The sequence below is a fragment of the Phyllobates terribilis genome, unplaced genomic scaffold (genome assembly GCF_046119375.1).
Source record: "Phyllobates terribilis strain yellow unplaced genomic scaffold, ASM4611937v1 Scaffold_12__6_contigs__length_324123572, whole genome shotgun sequence".
NCBI classification, from domain to species: Eukaryota; Metazoa; Chordata; class Amphibia; order Anura; family Dendrobatidae; genus Phyllobates; species Phyllobates terribilis.
This window is the reverse complement of record NW_027362772.1, coordinates 304,715,759-304,728,830: the sequence shown is the minus strand read 5'-3', so window position 1 is coordinate 304,728,830 and position 13,072 is coordinate 304,715,759. Positions and strand designations below refer to the sequence as shown.

The 13,072-nt window shown below is 42.5% G+C and overlaps 1 protein-coding gene across 1 annotated transcript in view; it reads left to right on the top strand.

The window, feature by feature from the left end:
• LOC141172794 (uncharacterized) overlaps positions 1-13,072 on the top strand; it is a 99,961-nt gene that overhangs the window by 19,222 nt on the left and 67,667 nt on the right. Inside the window, exons 4-9 of the mRNA XM_073657314.1 lie at positions 2,172-2,384; positions 3,800-3,945; positions 4,337-4,464; positions 8,099-8,246; positions 9,781-9,913; positions 10,002-10,157. Of these exons, the coding sequence (XP_073513415.1) occupies positions 2,172-2,384; positions 3,800-3,945; positions 4,337-4,464; positions 8,099-8,246; positions 9,781-9,913; positions 10,002-10,157 (924 nt within the window). The remainder of the gene's footprint in view (positions 1-2,171; positions 2,385-3,799; positions 3,946-4,336; positions 4,465-8,098; positions 8,247-9,780; positions 9,914-10,001; positions 10,158-13,072) is intronic.

Here is a 13,072-nt window from a genome sequence, read left to right as displayed (position 1 = left end):
CTATGGTTATATGGAGGATATCATGTCTGCCTATGTGCTGTAAAGGAATAGGACATGCATGGACGGATCGTTCTCCGGACTCATGTGCTATGGTGATATGGAGGATATCATGTCTGCCCATGTGCTGTAAAGGAATAGGACATGCATGGACGGACCGTTCTCCGGACTCATGTGCTATGGTGATATGGAGAATATCATGTTTGCCCATGTGCTGTAAAGGAATAGGACATGCATGGACGGACCGTTCTCCGGACTCATGTGCTATGGTTATATGGAGGATATTATGTCTGCCCATGTGCTGTAAAGGAATAGGACATGCATGGACGGACCGTTCTCCGGACTTATGTGCTATGGTTATTTGGAGGATATCATGTCTGCCCATGTGCTGTAAAGGAATAGGACACGCATGGACGGACCGTTCTCCGGACTCATGTGCTATGGTTATATGGAGGATATCATGTCTGCCCATGTGCTGTAAAGGAATAGGACATGCATGGACGGATCTTTCTCTGGACTCATGTGCTATGGTTATATGGAGGATATCATGTCTGCCCATGTGCTGTAAAGGAATAGGACATGCATGGACGGACCGTTCTCCAGACTCATGTGCCTTGGTGATATGGAGGATATCATGTCTGCCCATGTGCTGTAAAGGAATAGGACATGCATGGACGGACCGTTCTCCGGACTCATGTGCTATGGTGATATGGAGGATATCATGTCTGCCCATGTGCTGTAAAGGAATAGGACATGCATGGATGGACCGTTCTCCGGACTCATGTGCTATGGTTATATGGAGGATATCATGTCTGCCCATGTGCTGTAAAGGAATAGGACTTGCATGGACGGATCGTTCTCCGGACTCATGTGCTATGGTTATATGGAGGATATCATGTCTGCCCATGTGCTGTAAAGGAATAGGACATGCATGGATGGACCGTTCTCCGGACTCTTTCGCTATGGTGATATGGAGGATATCATGCCTGCCCATGTGCTGTAAAGGAATAGGACATGCATGGACGGATCGTTCTCCGGACTCATGTGCTATGGTGATATGGAGGATATCATGTCTGCCCATGTGCTGTAAAGGAATAGGACATGCATGGACGGACCGTTCTCCGGACTCATGTGCTATGGTTATATGGAGGATATCATGTCTGCCCATGTGCTGTAAAGGAATAGGACATGCATGGACGGATCGTTCTCCGGACTCATGTGCTATGGTTATATGGATGATATCATGTCTGACCATGTGCTGTAAAGGAATAGGACATGCATGGACGGACCGTTCTCCGGACTCATGTGCTATGGTGATATGGAGGATATCATGTCTGCCCATGTGCTGTAAAGGAATAGGACATGCATGGACGGATCGTTCTCCGGACTCATGTGCTATGGTTATATGGATGATATCATGTCTGACCATGTGCTGTAAAGGAATAGGACATGCATGGACGGATCGTTCTCCGGACTCATGTGCTATGGTGATATGGAGGATATCATGTCTGCCCATGTGCTGTAAAGGAATAGGACATGCATGGACGGACCGTTCTCCGGACTCATGTGCTATGGTGATGTGGAGGATATCATGTCTGCCCATGTGCTGTAAAGGAATAGGACATGCATGGACGGACCGTTCTCCGGACTCATGTGCTGTATGGTCAGTCCTCTTCTGCTGCCTTACCTGTAGCTTTCCATGGCATTAACCCTGCCCTCAGATATAGACATTTATAGGGCTATGGAAACATTCTTTCATCTTCCATAAAGATATAAGTCACTTAAGAGAAAGTTTACATGTATAAAGATAAAAAGTTATGAGAGTTTCCATCATAACATAATTTTTTTTAGCCTCCATTCTGAGTTTATAGAATACACACAGTACAGACCAAAAGTTTGGACACACCTTCTCATTGAAAGATTTTTCTGCATTTTCATGACTATGAAAATTGTACATTCACACTGAAGGCATCAAAACTATGAATTACCACATGTGGAATTATATACTTAACAAAAAAGTGTGAAACAACTGAAAATATGTCTTATATTCTAGGGTCTTCAAAGTAGCCACTTTTTGCTTTGATGACTGCTTTGCACACTCTTGGCATTCTCTGATTGATAAATGTCTGCTTGGCATCTAATGCCTCATGCGCTCTCTCTCCCCTTTGCTATAGGTGTGGAGAACTACAAGTCCTATCCCTGCCCCACTGGCCATTACTGCCTGTCCAGCGCCACAGCGCCGGTCCCTTGTCCACCTGGTACTTATGGTAACAGCACTGGAGGAAGAGAATTAGTAGACTGCCATCCTTGCCCAGCGGGCACGTACAACCACCTCTCTGCCCAGGTATCGTGCTTTCTGTGCGGAAGCTCATCCTATTCCCAGCCAGGTGAGTAAGATCATACCTATGGCCTGAAGGGTTAAAGCCCCTGTGGCCAGCTGTAGACCTATGTGACTGCCGTCCGGCAACGTGTCTCCTCTCTGGTGAGCAGAGGAGGATTCTGAGCGGCCGATGACCTTCGCTGATGACCACGTGCCCTAATAAGACAACCCAGTTCCAGGGGTTTTCATGTTTTTTGTTTGTTTTTTTGTTATTCCATAGACTTGCCCACTGTAAAAATGATGAAATCAGCATTAATCACCCGACACTCGTCCAGAGCTGCCTCTTCGCTGCTGCCTTTGTTGACAAGTTGTCATGGTTATGTAACAACTATAGCCCATAACTGCTGCAGCCAATCAACGGGTTCAGCAGTCTCTTTCTGACTCATCATCATCATCACTGCTGATCCCAGTGATTGGCTGCAGCAGTCTTGCGCCCTGCGTCACCACCGCAAACCTGTCAACAAAGACTTTTGACAGCGGTGGAGCCGGGGTCAGTTAATAAAACTCATTTTTATTATTTATACACCGGGCGAGCCTGAATAATAACAAAAAAATAACAATTCTAGAAAACCCCTTTAAAGTCATATTTAATGGGAGATACGATGACTGGTAACTGTAAATCACATACCTTTGTCTAAGTTTGATGCCAGCACCTTCCTGGATGTACCATTGTATTCTCATGACATAATCTTGTATTTCTGCCATGACTGGATCCAAGGCTGTAACGGGCATCCTGCAGAGTTTACTAAGGAAACTGGGCAAAGTCTATCCCAGGATTTAGGAGCAGAGTCCTCACCTAGACATGTGAACATGGTCGCTGTGCAGCAGACCCCTCTCCATCATTGCTCTGCCAGGGGGAAGATCAAGCAAAGCTAAACCCCTTAGTATCCGGAGGGTATAGATTTTAATTACCTATAGGGGTCTGACTCCCGGCATCTCAGGCTGCAGCAATCAGCAAGTGCCATAGACACTTCTGCTCTTATGGGCTTGTTTGCACGTAGCATTTGTGCTGGATTTTTTTTTCCTCTAGTTTTCAGGGTGGAAAAAACTCATTGTTTCTGGTGCTTTTCCTACAGAAAAAAATGCAGCAAAAATACTGCAAGGCCCATTAGTGTCTTTGCTGGATATTGCAGCATTTCTCCATTGATGTGAACAGGACAATGCTGCTATAGCCAGCACGGACGATACAATGTGGACGGCTGCAGGTGAACGGAGCAAAACAAGAAGCGGCAGAGTTATCCGGATGCTGCGTCTCCATCATACAATAAAGTATCTCCTAAGAGTCTGACTCTGATCCCAACTTACTGGATATTACTGTCCCACTATCGCTGCGGCGGCTCCAGGTCGTCCCCGGATCATTGATTGGTCTGATGCCGACCACTTAACCTGATGTGATTTTTTTTTATTGTGAATGACCCTCAGCTTCCAGGAGCTGCGTCTGCCGAGGACTGAACCGCTCCTTCCAGGAATCCGACGGCTCCTGCATCTGTCAGGCCGGATTCGTGTTTTACGACAACCGAGAACAGCAGAGATCAGACAGCAACAGCGACTTAGGTTGTCAGCCACAGGTAGGAGGCAAATGTGCGCTCAGCTCCATGCAGCCGTATGGGAAAAACTCGGCCCATCTCAGCTGTGTCCCTCCTTGAATGAATGGTTAATTATGATTATATGTCTCTCTAATTGTTGCCAAACTACAACTCCCAGCATGCCTTTGCAAACTTTTTGAGTTATAGATTTGAAAAGGCTGCAAACCTCTACCACACATATAGCGAACTACTGAATATTATCCTTCATTTATTGGACAAGAGCCCAGATTGCACCGTCATTTTTGAGCATTATATTTCTTTTATTTTACTTTCCGCTTCGTAAATGTGAGTATGAAAATGTTTCCAATAGCAACTTTTTTTTCTGCACCACATTCTCCTATACTCCAAAATGAAATGTGACGTTTATATGCAGGTGGAAGAGCGCTGCTCTGGTGCTGAAGTGCGCCTCTCATCTACAAGGAAGTGTGCATCTCCGCAGCATCATGACTGTACCCCAACCTGCGGCCTTCAGAGTGGAGAGCTCAGCACAGAGCTGGGAATGTCAGTCACATCTACTGATATATGTTCACTAACAATTATGGGAGTCACTTCTTATCAAAGTAAAACTGAAGTATTTAGAAGTATAGTCTGTAGAACACTGAGTGCAGCTCTGGGGTATAATACAGGATGTAACTCAGGATCAGTAATGTAATGTAATGTATGTATATAGTAATTGCACCAGCAGAATAGTGAGTGCAGCTCTGGAGTATGATACAGGATGTAACTCAGGATCGGTAATGTAATGTATGTACACAGTGACTGCACCAGCAGAATAGTGAGTGCAGCTCTGGAGTATAATACAGGATGTAACTCAGGATCAGTAATGTAATGTATGTACACAGTGACTGCACCAGCAGAATAGTGAGTGCAGCTCTGGGGTATAATACAGGATGTAACTCAGGATCGGTAATGTACTGTATGTACACAGTGACTGCACCAGCAGAATAGTGAGTGCAGCTCTGGAGTATAATACAGGATGTAACTCAGGATTAGTAATGTAATGTATGTACACAGTGACTGCACCAGTAGAATAGTGAGTGCAGCTCTGGAGTATAATACAGGATGTAACTGAGGATCAGTAATGTAATGTACACAGTGACTGCACCAGCAGAATAGTGAGTGCAGCTCTGGAGTATAATACAGGATGTAACTCAGGATCAGTAATGTAATGTATGTACACAGTGACTGCACCAGCAGATTAGTGAGTGCAGCTCTGGGGTATAATACAGGATGTAACTCAGGATTAGTAATGTAATGTATGTACACAGTGACTGCACCAGCAGAATAGTGAGTGCAGCTCTGGAGTATAATACAGGATGTAACTCAGGATCAGTAATGTAATGTATGTACACAGTGACTGCACCAGCAGAATAGTGAGTGAAGGTCTGGAGTATAATACAGGATGTAACTCAGGATTAGTAATGTAATGTATGTACACAGTGACTGCACCAGTAGAATAGTGAGTGCAGCTCTGGAGTATAATACAGGATGTAACTGAGGATCAGTAATGTAATGTACACAGTGACTGCACCAGCAGAATAGTGAGTGCAGCTCTGGAGTATAATACAGGATGTAACTCAGGATCAGTAATGTAATGTATGTACACAGTGACTGCACCAGCAGAATAGTGAGTGCAGCTCTGGAGTATAATACAGGATGTAACTCAGGATCAGTAATGTAATGTATGTACACAGTGACTGCACAAGCAGAATAGTGAGTGCAGCTCTGGGGTATAATATAGGATGTAACTCAGGATCAGTAATGTAATGTATGTACACAGTGACTGCACCAGCAGAATAGTGAGTGCAGCTCTGCGGTATAATACAGGATGTAACTCAGGATTAGTAATGTAATGTATGTACACAGTGACTGCACCAGCAGAATAGTGAGTGCAGCTCTGGAGTATAATACAGGATGTAACTCAGGATTAGTAATGTAATGTATGTACACAGTGACTGCACCAGCAGAATAGTGAGTGCAGCTCTGGAGTATAATACAGGATGTTACTCAGGATCAGTAATGTAATATATGTACACAGTGACTGCACCAGCAGAATAGTGAGTGCAGCTCTGGAGTATAATACAGGATGTAACTCAGGATCAGTAATGTAATGTATGTACACAGTGACTGCACCAGCAGAATAGTGAGTGCAGCTCTGGGGTATAATACAGGATGTAACTCAGGATCGGTAATGTACTGTATGTACACAGTGACTGCACCAGCAGAATAGTGAGTGCAGCTCTGGAGTATAATACAGGATGTAACTCAGGATCAGTAATGTAATGTATGTATACAGTGAATACACCAGCAGAATAGTGAGTGCAGCTCTGGGGTATAATACAGGATGTAACTCAGGATTAGTAATGTAATGTATGTACACAGTGACTGCACCAGCAGAATAGTGAGTGCAGCTCTGGAGTATAATACAGGATGTAACTCAGGATCAGTAATGTAATGTATGTACACAGTGACTGCACCAGTAGAATAGTGAGTGCAGCTCTGGAGTATAATACAGGATGTAACTCAGGATCAGTAATGTAATGTATGTACACAGTGACTGCACAAGCAGAATAGTGAGTGCAGCTCTGGGGTATAATATAGGATGTAACTCAGGATCAGTAATGTAATGTATGTACACAGTGACTGCACCAGCAGAATAGTGAGTGCAGCTCTGCGGTATAATACAGGATGTAACTCAGGATTAGTAATGTAATGTATGTACACAGTGACTGCACCAGCAGAATAGTGAGTGCAGCTCTGGAGTATAATACAGGATGTAACTCAGGATTAGTAATGTAATGTATGTACACAGTGACTGCACCAGCAGAATAGTGAGTGCAGCTCTGGAGTATAATACAGGATGTTACTCAGGATCAGTAATGTAATATATGTACACAGTGACTGCACCAGCAGAATAGTGAGTGCAGCTCTGGAGTATAATACAGGATGTAACTCAGGATCAGTAATGTAATGTATGTACACAGTGACTGCACCAGCAGAATAGTGAGTGCAGCTCTGGGGTATAATACAGGATGTAACTCAGGATCGGTAATGTACTGTATGTACACAGTGACTGCACCAGCAGAATAGTGAGTGCAGCTCTGGAGTATAATACAGGATGTAACTCAGGATCAGTAATGTAATGTATGTATACAGTGAATACACCAGCAGAATAGTGAGTGCAGCTCTGGGGTATAATACAGGATGTAACTCAGGATTAGTAATGTAATGTATGTACACAGTGACTGCACCAGCAGAATAGTGAGTGCAGCTCTGGAGTATAATACAGGATGTAACTCAGGATCAGTAATGTAATGTATGTACACAGTGACTGCACCAGTAGAATAGTGAGTGCAGCTCTGGAGTATAATACAGGATGTAACTCAGGATCAGTAATGTAATGTATGTACACAGTGACTGCACCAGCAGAATAGTGAGTGCAGCTCTGGAGTATAATACAGGATGTAACTCAGGATTAGTAATGTAATGTATGTACACAGTGACTGCACCAGCAGAATAGTGAGTGCAGCTCTGGAGTATAATACAGGATGTAAGTCAGGATCAGTAATGTAATGTATGTACACAGTGACTGCACAAGCAGAATAGTGAGTGCAGCTCTGGGGTATAATATAGGATGTAACTCAGGATCAGTAATGTAATGTATGTACACAGTGACTGCACCAGCAGAATAGTGAGTGCAGCTCTGCGGTATAATACAGGATGTAACTCAGGATTAGTAATGTAATGTATGTACACAGTGACTGCACCAGCAGAATAGTGAGTGCAGCTCTGGAGTATAATACAGGATGTAACTCAGGATTAGTAATGTAATGTATGTACACAGTGACTGCACCAGCAGAATAATGAGTGCAGCTCTGGAGTATAATACAGGATGTAACTCAGGATTAGTAATGTAATGTATGTACACAGTGACTGCACCAGCAGAATAGTGAGTGCAGCTCTGGAGTATAATACAGGATGTAACTCAGGAGCAGTAATGTAATGTATGTACACAGTGACTGCACCAGCAGAATAGTGAGTGCAGCTCTGGAGTATGATACAGAAGGTAACTCCATATCAGTACAGGATCAGTAATGTACTATGATTTGGATCTGCTGGTATCCATATTCCTCAGGTGTCACTGTCTGCATTATGTCTCGGCTGAAGAACTGTGCGATCGTTTCTGCCTCATGACGATTCCTCGGATATCCATGAGCTTTGGATCCAACATGCAATTCCAGCTACAAATTGAAGAACCTGAGAAGAGGAGGAGCAGAAAGCTGGTATGCCGGGGAAACGCAATCCACTTACTGATTAGTGGCGGGACTTTGACTAACAATATCATTTGTAATGTTTCCAGAGACATTGATAATCTCAGTATAATACACTTTTTGACTCAAACCTTTGAAAAAAAATTACACTTATTTTATCTCATTACGTCACCTAGAAATACAGAAGTGTAATAATTTTTCACTTTATTTTGCTAATGCAACAACAAAAAAACTGTGATACAGTTTAGCCACCAGATGGCGAACTTATACCATATAGAATTTGTAGTGAACTTATGGTATATTAAACTACACCTGCAAATCCATTCCATGTATGTTAATGGGGTTTTTCTGCTGTGGACATATGTGTTTGTACAAGCTCTATAGGGGCAATTGAGAAACTTGCAACAAACCTGTCCCTAGGGAATATACAATCGTGGCCAAAAGTTTTGAGAGTGACAGAAATACTTGCTTTCACAAATTTTGCTGCTTGAGCTTTTATATTGGCAATTTGCATTAACTCTAGATAGAAGAGTGATCGGATGAATTGAAAAGTATCAAGGACAGACTGACATTCTGCAGGAATTCTAGAGATTGTTCTGCAGAGGACGGGGTCTAAAGTTATTTTCTCTGAGGAAGCCCTTTCAGACCCCCAAGAGCAACTTCTACCATCATCTCAGAGCAATGTGGTGATGATGATTTTTCCAGCATGATGGAGACAATGTTGCAAGGGAAAAGTGATAACTAAAGCTCAGTGAACAAAACACTGAGAAGTGTTATTACCTCTCTGAACCTCCGCCGGGACCAAAAGTCATCTTGCGAGGCCATAGATTAGTTGAAGGGTCTGGTTACTGATGGGTAGGAAAGCACCACTTTTGGTGGTGGCAGGGGGTCATTTTATAACAATTATTTATTTATTTTTGGATGCTTTTGAAATAAGTCATTGAAAACACTGTTAAAGGTATGAAAAGTTTTGCTACACCCGGGTCACAGATGAAACAGTCTTGTGATGATACAGTAGATTTCTCAGAACGCTCAGCTCCTGTGCCGTACAACCCGCCTGTTCCTACACAAATATTTATTTTCTAAGAAAGTTTCAATGAGCCATAGCACAAATTCACAGAAGATCTGAAGTCTTGGCGATTGTTTTTCTTTCCTTCTGTGCTGATCCTGACTCCTCCGGTGCTGTCAGTAGGGCAATTAACCTGGTGGAAATGGGTGGATTCCTATCTTTAATGCCAGCTTGGGGGAAAAAAAAGTCCCCTAGATATTTTTATTCTAATTTTAATTGAGATTTTGATCAATATTGATGTCCGAGGTCTTGGACAACACCTAGAACTATTAGAATGACTCAAGAAGATAGCGTCCAGGACTACATTTAACCATTCATCTGTTGCAGGTTTGTCATCATTGGGTGCTGTGTTAATAGCAGAATGTCCTGATATGTGAAGTCCGCAGCGGATCTCTATGTCTAGGACCAGTACTAGCCGTGTATCCTCCTCGCTGTCATTACTGCAGGTATAACTAGCGTTTTACCCTTCTATCTTAGGAGGTGATGAATGTCCTGGGTCCGGATCACCACCTGTGGAGCAGCGAGCAAGTGCATCTTGTGTTATTCAGTCCCAGCGGTGTATTTGGCGTCATTCTGGCCGGCGCACATGTCATCGAGTCTTTTCTGACAGGTCAGATAATTGTAATATTCGTGTTAGGTGTGTTATATAAGCTGTTCCCAAAAAGAATTGAAATCTTGATAACAGCGCTTGTTTTTAGGAGACTCGTGGTCGGTGCCAACACCCAGGAAATCACGCGCAGGAGATCCGGTTCCTACATCACCAGATCCGACATCTTTACCCAGAATACCCAATCCCATCCTGTGCCTCAAAAAGGGCGACGTGGTGCTATTTCAGCTGAGCATATTGCAAAATGGTAATGTCACCGGATCACTAGTAGGTTTCTATTTTAGTGGTAAGTTACATATACGTACAAATATGTATAAATACATTCCTTGTCTTCTACAGCCTCTGTGTATCACAGTGCAAAGCAAAACACTTATTCATTGGTTGCTTTGATTGGTTATGTGGCATGAAAGTCTTCTCCCCATGTAATAGGTGATTTGCTGACGCCAGCATGCATGGAGACAGAAGGTTCATATTAGCGATCATTCTGCCCCAATAGAGCTTTTATCAGCCCCATGTGAACCAGCCGTTAAAGAAGAATTCCCATCTAAATTGTTATCCTCTTTAATATATTGCACCCATCATATTACACAGCACTGTGTACTTACAATTGCTCATTTTGCCTTTCTACCCAATTAATTCTTCCCTTTTTCAATAAGTCGTGACATCATGTGATTAAAAACAGACAAGCTGAATCGTTATAAGATCTATGTAGAGACAAAAGTGTATTTTCCCTGCATGAGTCATCATTAGAGCTACAATCCTACATCACTGCAAAACTCCCTGGCAGGGGGAGGAGCGGGAGCAGCTGGATCAAGAGTTGAAGAGGGGGATGACTCATGCAGGGAACAAAAACTTCCTGTTTCTATATGGAGTAGAGAAAAGAGAAGGTAAAATGAGCAATTGTAATTACACAGTGCTCTATAATATCATGATTGCAATATATTAAGAGGATATTACTTTGATGGAAGTGCTTCTTTAACGGTGGTAACCCTACTTTTCTGTCTCTTTTATGTTCAGATGCATTAGCAGCATGAAGGAGAGGTGAAGCTCTAAAAAAATATGTTTATTTGCACTTAGTTACTTAGGTTAATTTTAATATTGAGAGATAGAATATCCAAAAAAATCAAGAAAATCACATTGTATAAAATAGATACATTTATTTGCATTTTGCAGTGAGAAATAAGTATTTGATCCCTCTGGCAAACAACACTTAATACTTGGTGGCAAAACCCTTGTTGGCAAGCACAGCAGTCAGAGTTTTTTTGTAGTTGATGATGAGGGTTGCGCACATGTCAGGAGGAGTTTTGGTCCACTCCTCTTTGCAGATCATCTCTAAATCATTCAGATTTTGAGGCTGTCACTTGGCAACTCAGGGCTTCAACTTCCTCCATAAGTTTTCTATGGGATTAAGGTTTGGAGACTGGCTAGGCCACTCCATGACCTTAATGTGCTTCTTTTTGAGCCACTCCTTTGTTGCCTTGGCTGTATGTTTTGGGTCATTGCCTTGCTGGAAGACCCAGCCACGACCCATCTTCACTGCTCTTACTGAGGGAAGGAGGTTGTTGGCCAAAATCTTGCGATACATGACCCCATCCATCTTCCCTTCAGTATGATGATGATGTCATGTCCCCTTTGCAGAAAAGCACCCCAAAAGTATAATGTTTCCCCCACCATGCTTCACATTTGGGACGATGTTCTTAGGTTTGTACTCATCCTTCTTCTTCCTCCAAAGATGGCAAGTTAATGCCAAAGAGCTCAATTTTTGTCTCATCTGACCACAGCACCTTCTCCCAATAACTCACAGAATCATCCAGGTGTTCATTGGCAAACTTCAGACAGGCCTGCACATGTGCCTTCTTGAGCAGGGGGACCTTGCGGACACTGCAGGATTTTAAACCTTTAAGGTGTAATGTGTTACCAATGGTTTTCTTGGTGACTGTGGTCCCAGCTGCCTTGAGATCATTAACAAGTTCCTCCCGTGTAGTTATAGGCTGATCTCTCACCTTCCTCATGATCAAGGATACCCCACGAGGTGAGATTTTGCATGGTGCCCCAGATCGATGTGGATTAACAGTCATTTTGTATTTCTTCTATTTTCTTACTATTGCAACAACAGTTATCTCCTTCTCACTCAGCGTCTTACTTACGGTTTTGTAGCCCATGCCAGCTTTGTGCAGATCTTGTCCCTGACATCCTTAGTAAGCTCTTTGGTCTTGCCCATGTTGTAGAGGTTAGAGTCTGACTGATTGAGTCTGTGGACAGGAGTCTTTTATACAGGTGACTATGTAAGACAGCTGTCTTTAATGCAGGTAACGAGTTGATTAGGAGCGTCTAACTAGTCTGTAGGAGCCAGAACTCATGATGGTTTGTAGGGGATCAAATACTTATTTCTCACTGCAAAAAGCGAATCAATTTTTCTAATAAATACAATGTGATTTTCTTGAATTTTTTTTGGATATTCTATTTCTCAATGTTAAAATTAATCTATCCTTAAAATTATAGACTGTTCATGTCTTTGTCAGTGGGCAAACTTACAAAAACAGCAAGGGATCAAATAATTATTTCCTTCATTGTATGTATCCTGTGTCTTCCAAAGTAACAGCGGGACACAAACTATGTGAGGTTTATGAGGAATACAACTTTTTTTTTCTGTTAGACCATAAACCTTATAATATCTGTCTTTTATGGTGGATGGGAAGTTGTGGAATCGCAAAATAATATAGAATCCATCTGTTCATTTATTTCACATCTATCCATACATAAGTATCCTTACATGTTAGAGATGAGAAACGCTTTTCGATTGGAAATCGCATTTGTGGCAAATTTATAGGGAATTCAATGAACCTGGCAAATTTAACGTCACATAAATTGTCAAAAATGGCCACCGCCATTTTATACACCACAGATTACATCAGACAGAAGGGTCACGTAAACTCTGTTGTAGCCAGACAGGCTTTCCTATAATGCCTTGCAGCAATCACATTACGTGGTATAGCACAGCCAATCAAAAGAAACTATGATAGCCTGTATAAAAGCAGAGGCAGGGAATGCAGCAGCCACTTGTGATAAATCTGGATAGTGAAAGGACATCACAGCATAGCAATAAAAATAGAGAGGGAATGCCATAAAACACTGAAGAAACTACACCATGTTCCAAATTAT